Source organism: Melanaphis sacchari, unplaced genomic scaffold, assembly GCF_002803265.2.
Source record: "Melanaphis sacchari strain LSU unplaced genomic scaffold, SCAv2.0 Contig64_pilon_pilon, whole genome shotgun sequence".
In the NCBI taxonomy this organism is placed as follows: Eukaryota; Metazoa; Arthropoda; class Insecta; order Hemiptera; family Aphididae; genus Melanaphis; species Melanaphis sacchari.
The window spans coordinates 307,167-315,459 of NW_020271462.1; the positions used below are offsets into that span (position 1 = coordinate 307,167).

Here is an 8,293-nt window from a genome sequence, read left to right on the forward strand (position 1 = left end):
TTACCACAAATAGTATAAATTATGAAGTTGCTATTTTCAAAACTGGAGGTACTTTTTAAAAAAGCTACCCACCACAAAAAAAAAAATAATCTATTATACACCACTTTATGCACAATGCACGTATCTAGTGTATAAATTACATATTTAACATACGAGTACATGCGTCGCGCATAACTATAGACAGCGATATACTATACCATCTAATAGTACCGTAGTTAAATACCTATAGCTTAAAAAAAAAATTATCAATATTGACTCTAATGATTTAAGACGACCAAACAGTTTTCGTACACTTTCCTTACATACGAGTTATGTAACAGTTTACACCATCGGCCGGTGCGTAGTACTCGCGTGTTCCGACTACTTCAAATCGACCGGCGTGCTGACGCCGCAGGACGTAGTTGTCAAATGCGTCAAAAAACGGGAAAGGAAACGGAAAACTGTGTTGTACCGACAGCGCGAGACCCACCCGTCATTCAAGAGGAAAATCAAAAAAAAATCGCTAGCGTTGAAACGGGTGGACATCAAAGATACGTTTCGCAGCGCTCTGGCGGACTGCTCGAGGCGCCCGTCCGACGACCTAAACAGGACGAACGCCATCAGACGGAACATGCGCTTTGTGAACCCGTCGAAAATGGTCGACAATCGGCGGTCATCGAACGCAGCAGAACGCGATAACGCCACTGCTCCCCCACACACGTTTTCAATCATAAATGTCAACGACATCATACGAGACACGGACGCGTTGCTCAAGTTCTGATGTGGCAGCTCGCGACAGTGTCTTACGAGTACCTATACATCATATTTAATATTATTATACTATGTAGTATACTCACTCTATATAGATACGAAATCTGCAGTGTCGAATCCTATAGGAGAATGGTCGGAGAGGACTTGTTTCAAACGTCCTCACCGAATTTCCACTGACATAAGCGTTTTTCGTTTTTTAAGGACACTTAGATCGTTTTCTTCGTAATACCTCTGCAGCCCTGCAGGACATGACTGAATTTTGAGTGGAGAGGATATTATACATCTCGAAGTCTATTTTTATATATAAATATCATATAGATATAGTTTTGATTGAGTTTATTGAGTTAAAAATTAAAACGTTCCTTTTTTCAATATTTCCAACATTTTCCCGTAAAGTTATATAATCTATGTAAACAATTAAAATTTATTTAATAATAAAGACTTGACTATGATATGATTTAAAAATACAAACTTAATATTTTTCAAATCATTATCAAACATTCAAACGTTAAGGTCATTTTATATTTTAATGTTGGTATTAGTTTCATAACACGCCTCAACCAACAGAAATGTTGGATCCGCTGCTGACTTTAATGTAATACTTATAAAATAGATTTTATACCTTTTAATAATAATGATTGTAATTTATAATGATTTTTTCCTTAGCCGTAAATTCTCGCGATTTCTTTTGATTATAATTTATAGTATATATCACACACACTTAGTAATATCAATATTTTCAAGATGCCAACGTCCACTTCATGTAATGCGTATAATTCATATATTGATATATTGAAGACTACGTTATAAAAGTATTGTAAATATTTTTATTTATATTAGTTATTAATGTTATTTTATTTTAACCGCGCTTATCAAATATTTAATTAGCTAAATAAATTAATAAATAAAATATATTATTATTATAAATAATCACACCAATTACGGACAATTGCTTACGTATTTTCTTACGAAATAGAACAAATTTACCCAAATAGTGTAATAATTATATTTCAATCGTTTATAATTTAATGTTTTACCTACATATTTATAGTTAACCTAAACAATAACTAAAATAATTTTTTTTCATATGATATGATTTTTAATACTTTTTTAATATAACAATATAAATATACAAGCAACATTTGTTTTATTTTTTATTCTTCCAGACCTTTTTCTAAAAAAAGGTTAAATTTAGATTTAATCAAAAATTACATCCAATATTATATATACAAATTTAATAATTTGAAAAAAAAATGTAATATAGAAGTAAGAGACCTAACGTAAGAAGACAAATCTCACAAAAAGTATCATTGTTTATATTTTATAATGAGTGATTAAGTAATTCTAATTAACTATTTGAGAAACAATAACATATAATTTCGTCGGTGAATCTAAAATCTAGACGGTACTTCGTGTTCTTGACTACCTTTCAAACAGTAATATTTGTACCCGACAGAAAAAAAAATGTTGAGAAATACAAATACGCAATTGCAAATATTCAGTCTTCTTAAAAATATATGTATATATATATATTAATACAGTAATAAACATGCAATGTAATACACTAATACCTACATTAATGCTTGTTATTAATTTATACATTAATATTTTATGATTGAGCGTACAAAGAAAAATGCATTTCCAATTCCAAATTAAGGTGAAATACAAATAATAAAAATAGAAAGAAAAAAATTATAGTTATTTAATTAAATAATTTATTTTATGGTGTACCTTGTACCTAGCTTGTAAGAATGCCAGAATATGCTTATAAGTATTTAAAATATATCATTACTCAATGTTTTGATCTATTACAAATAAATAATAACAAATAAACTTTTATAACTAAAAACAATTATATTTTTTATTATACTTTTTTCTTTGGTGAGGCAATATTGAACACTCTCGAAACTATAATGTTTGTATCTTTTTGATTCTTATACTAATCCCGTAAAATGTGGATATCCGAGTGGGGGAAGGGTAACAAAGGCATACGTGAGTCTGTGAATTATGAGTGAGATCAAGATACGTAGGTAGGTCAAAAAATATCGGCACTCTTGGGAATGTTTTCAAGCTACGTGCCTTGGCTTTTAAATAAGTAAGGGACCACAGTTACAAATATCAAAAATTCTACTTGTGATATAAAAAATAAAATAAATAATAAACGTAAGGTACCTAGCCACAAAAAATAGATGTGCTTTTTCTTTGAACGTTGAAGTGTATATAAATCTAATCACTATCAGAATATGTACAGGAATAGTTGTCAAAGTAATTGAATTGACACCCAGATAAAGGTAATTAATATTTTTCTCCTAAAATGTAACATTGAATTATTAGCTCTTAAATCATGATTTTATAATTAAAGCGTGGATTTGTATGCATTTGTATACTTATTCTGATTGATCGTATGATATGCTAAGTGAGCAAAAAATTTATTTCATAACATAACGATTTAAAAAATGAAACTTTTTAGTGCATATTTTTGCATATTTCGACATTTTTCTATTTTAAGGGCTTATTTTACAATTTTAATTGCATATTTCATCTTTTAGTGCATATTTTGATACTTTTTTAGAAAATTTTTAAATATCATATATTATTACAGTATATTATGATATAAGAAAAATATTGTATTTTTATAATTTCGATTAATTTTAAAATAAATTAATAGGTATAGACAGTTTTTCCAAATATAACCTTAGATCAATAATCAGGGAAATAAAATATACATATACCGAATTAAAAAAGATCGATTACAGCCATGATTGGACATTGATATTATTTCACTATTGTTCAAAAAATAATTTTTTATGCATATTTCAAATTTTTAGAACATATATTTAGTTGGTTTTTAATGCATATAAGCCCGCGCTTATAATCATAACTAATTAGTTAGGGCTCTAAGTAAATTTATTTTATAAATACATCAAGTGGTATTTTAAAAATAAGTTTCAGGCCATATCATCACTTTGAATATAATAATTAATAACACAAAAACACAAAAATATAAATCAGGAAAAATCTAAATACGAGAATCACGTGTCATAAATTTAATTTTTAGTTTAAAAATATTATGAAAAAAAAGTAAAAATATGAAATAAAAAATAATAAGTAATGTTAATAAAATAAAGTAAATTAGATTTCACAAATAAAATTTAAAAAAAACTAAATTAAATCATATTTGTGGACTAATATTAAAACCATGAAATTATAATTCTGAATTTGATTTTGATTTTTTAAAAATTGTGTCTTATCTCGATTTTTTCCGTCAAGTGTTATTAATAAGAGTTTCTTACAAAATACAGTAATTATAAAATCAGCTTGAACACTATATTATAATAATTTAAGTCCAATGTGTTTCTTTTTTTTAAATTAAACATTTTTGGACAATGAAACACAGTACTTTTTTAAGAACCAGTAATAAAATTATATTATTTTATAATTTTAGGAAATAATTCAAAAAACTATTTTTGCAACTAATTCAACTACAATTAATTTTAAATTTTCATAATATTAAGGACCAATACGATTGTCTTTCAAGTTATCAAGCTATAGTATTTACCTATACTTATCTACCTATATGTACTCACAGACCGTATTTTCAAATCTTTGAATTTTTTTAGTATTACTTAAGATTTATCCTAAGGTGTACAAACTTTAGTTTTTCAAATTAAATACTTTTTTTTCTGTAAATTATTTAGCAGATATTTTTTTTAAATTAAAAAAAAAATCGAAATACGAGTAGTTGCTTAGTTATTATAATGCTTATAAGTACCTTTAGTATCTAAGGATAATAGTCCTTAAAAAAGATTTACAAAAATATAAAATATATTTAATATTGGATTTAGTATTTATTACACCTGGGTCATTACTAATATTTTCAATTTATTATAGCTCTCTTATCTTCCAAATTCATTATCATGAATCTTTTATCGCTATAACACATAAAGTTTAATAACTAAAAAAATACTTGTTCAAATTTTGTTCTAATCCATTAAAATTTTAATAAAAATCAACCGCTAAATAATTTACAGTATAAAAAAGTGATGTCATTTGATAACAAAAATTTGTATATTGAGTAGTATAAAAAGAATCTTGTGAATTTGAGATACGGTCTTATAAAGTATAAAAACAAATTAAAATCGTGGTATTTCACTTTCACGCTGGTGTCAGGTATACGGAAGACATTGCTATTTCGACAGCGTGTTTACGTGTAAGGAAAATAATTGGATTACGCTTAATGTTTATGGCATACGAACGTGTATAAATACCTACATACGAGTATTCCAATAGATAAAATGTTTTTGTCATCAAATCAACTAGAGCGTCTTATAATATATTATACAAATTATCTTATCTGATGCTTTAAAGAATATAGTTTATTCATAAAAGTTACTGAGGTGAAACTAACAGCTAAATCTATACATCTATACACTAAGGCACTAAGCTACCAATTTCTATAAAATACTCACAATCCTCATATATACAAATCATAAACTACAAATATATTATGACTGATATTTTGTTAATTTAACCTTAAAATATTTCCTAAATATTAACTTATTATTATTAAAGTGGATAATACCAACTTTAATCTAAATACAAATTGCAAAATTAATATTTAATAAACGTACTGTTTATATAATATTACAAAGTTTCGTCTTTTACACGGGATATTAGATAATATTCTACAGAATATATATTTTATAGATACACACATAAATATCGACTTTATTTATTTTTTTATTAACTTAACTTAAAAAAAAAAAAAAATTGTTAAGTAAGTATCTATTTAAATTAAATTTGGTATATCTTATTAGGGGTTAAGTATAATTTATATAGGTATCTACAGTGAATAAATATAACCAATAGGTTATAAATTATAATAACCATTATAAACTGTGCGTACTTGTATACATAATTTTTTAATACTAGATTAATAGAAATCTAATACACCACAAGTCCCTATATTTAATATGTCTAAATCATTTTTTTTTTATCTTTTATAGATACATCCTTAAACATAATTATAACCCCTTGGTTTAGAAAAAAAAATTAAATTATTAATTTTATATTAAATTAATAATTATTTATCACAATAATGTTAATAACTAGTTTTAGACGTTATGGACGCTACATTTTGAAAAATGTTAATGTGGAAAAAATGTACTTTTACAAACACTCAACTTTTCGAGTTAATACCTGCAATAATATTACTTTAAATCAAAACTAATAGTACCTAATGAATGCAGAATAATAATTGTTTTTTTCAATTGACAATGAGATGACAACAACAAAAGAACCCACTTACCTACCAGAATTATCTTCTATATTATACATTATAGTAGTATAGCCTGTTAACTGCCGAATAACTTTAAGACTTTTATAACTATTTGAATATTTAACAGAACTTAATAATTATTCAAATTTTAAAATATTAACATAAATTAACTTAATAAGTCCTCAAATTGCTAAGTCACGCAAAATCAACAGTTTTATAATATTTTAATTTTAAATTTTTCTTCCTATCAAAAAAATATTTAAAATTATATAATAAATACGTATCTTTGTTATGATGATTATTAGAAAAATAAATTATTCTTCAATCACCTAAGTAATTTGTAGGGACTAATCAGGCGCAAATTCAGGGTATATTTAAGCACAAACATCTCGTATAAAATGATAATTTACTAAATAATTGATCTACATTCAATTCAATTGACAATTAAATTAATTTTTATAATTTTATATATTCAAGCATTGAAATATAACACACATTTTCGTTTAAAGAAATTTTTACAATCAAAGTTATCTATATATATTAATAAGTAAAATTATAAAGTATTAAAGTATATTATGTGTAAGAAATAGTGAACTATAATAAGTATCTATTTGACCAACTATATAATAATTGATTATTATATAATTAATAAATTAAAGTTTTTTTCATTAAATTATAAAAAAATTTAACGTATTAATCGTATTATTCAATGTTATTACAAGTTTGGTGTTCAGTATAAGAATAATGTTTAATAATATTAATAATTTGAGTAAAGGTGTGTTTAATTATAGTTACAATAGAGAATAATATATAATACACGAGTTTGTGAGTTTAACGTCACTGAATAATTAGTATTAAACTATGTAGATGTAGAAGATAAATTCGCGATTCGACAAGCCGACAGTTACATATACTTATACGGACACATAAGTATGAGTTTAGTAGACTATGTGTAACCAGTAAACAAGTTTACCATATTTTTATATCCACATTCAAATTACAAATACAATACCTATATCAATACTTGATTGAAATGAAGCAAATAAATTTAAATTAAATTAAATCGAATTTTGATTAAAATTGTTAATACCTATTTATCAAAAAAAAGATCATAATTTTTACTTAACTAAAAACGTATACTTGCATTGACAAGTACCATAACCAAGTATCATATCGATGATCTTTAATCTAGGATAAAATTATATTAACGATGGTTGTAACCAGCACCTAACCTATCTTATCAAGTATTTCAATTGTTGGGATAGATCGAATAAGACACAGAAGAGAAAATAGATGGCGCATTTTGGTGATTTTGCTTCATTATATTGCAAAACGACTGTAAGTAAATACATAATTTTAATAATATTGAAATGTAAATTAAAAATTCAAGCACTTATATATCCTACAACTGCAGCACTATTAAAACATTTAACTTAAACATATAAGTTATAATAATTGCTACTAATTGACAATACGAGCGTAAATTATTATACAATTTTAATCGCATACCAAATTATTCAGATTTTTCGTCATTGTGCATTTTCAACGCGTTTTCCGAATACGGTACAACTCATTTGTTTTATTTTATCACAACGCAAATGTGCACCGAACCATGTCTTGTCGAGTTTCCGCGAAACAGTATAGTTCATAGAACGAGACAGTAGAATATTGTTCTCCTTGCTCTGTTTAATTTATTATGATACCTACTCGCATATAATATGATGATAATGTTGTAGGGTGATCATTGTTCGTTAAAATTTATATTTATTATAACATTATTTTTATCGTGGTACGGTCGCAACTAGAGCTTTAAACTTTTTTCTGTAAGGGGAGTGTTAGAGTTGCCGCACGCATTCCGTAGATGATTCGCACGTCCACTATTACCTACCATTTTTAAGGAATTTAATATTATATAGGCAATTTATTAAGACGTGTTTGCACGCGGTTCGTGTAAATATAAGCGAAGTAAATAATAATAAATTAGTGTATGTGACTGTGTGTAAAAAAAATAACGAAACACTTCTGCTCGTAGGTACATGTGTCAATAAAGCACTACACAAATATTAATTTTTTTTTTCATGGAAAGATTGCCAATCGTATAAACTAATCAGTTTATTTAGATTAAATGTATATTTACAATAATTAACTACCTTTATGATTTACAATTATGAATTGCTTTTTTAATTCTAGATATAGTGTTGATACTTGATATGAATACTTAGACCAATACCAATATTAACGATATAAGATTAACGTCACCTTTTC

The 8,293-nt window shown here is 25.8% G+C and overlaps 1 protein-coding gene across 1 annotated transcript in view; it reads left to right on the plus strand.

Moving 5' to 3' along the window:
* The window catches only part of LOC112600487 (cytosolic carboxypeptidase 6-like), a 63,100-nt gene extending 61,677 nt beyond the window's left edge, over nucleotides 1-1,423 (plus strand). The window contains exon 12 of the mRNA XM_025347728.1: nucleotides 321-1,423. Coding sequence (XP_025203513.1) covers nucleotides 321-760 — 440 coding nt within the window. The 3' untranslated portion in view covers nucleotides 761-1,423. The remainder of the gene's footprint in view (nucleotides 1-320) is intronic.
* The last annotated feature ends 6,870 nt before the right edge of the window (nucleotides 1,424-8,293 follow it).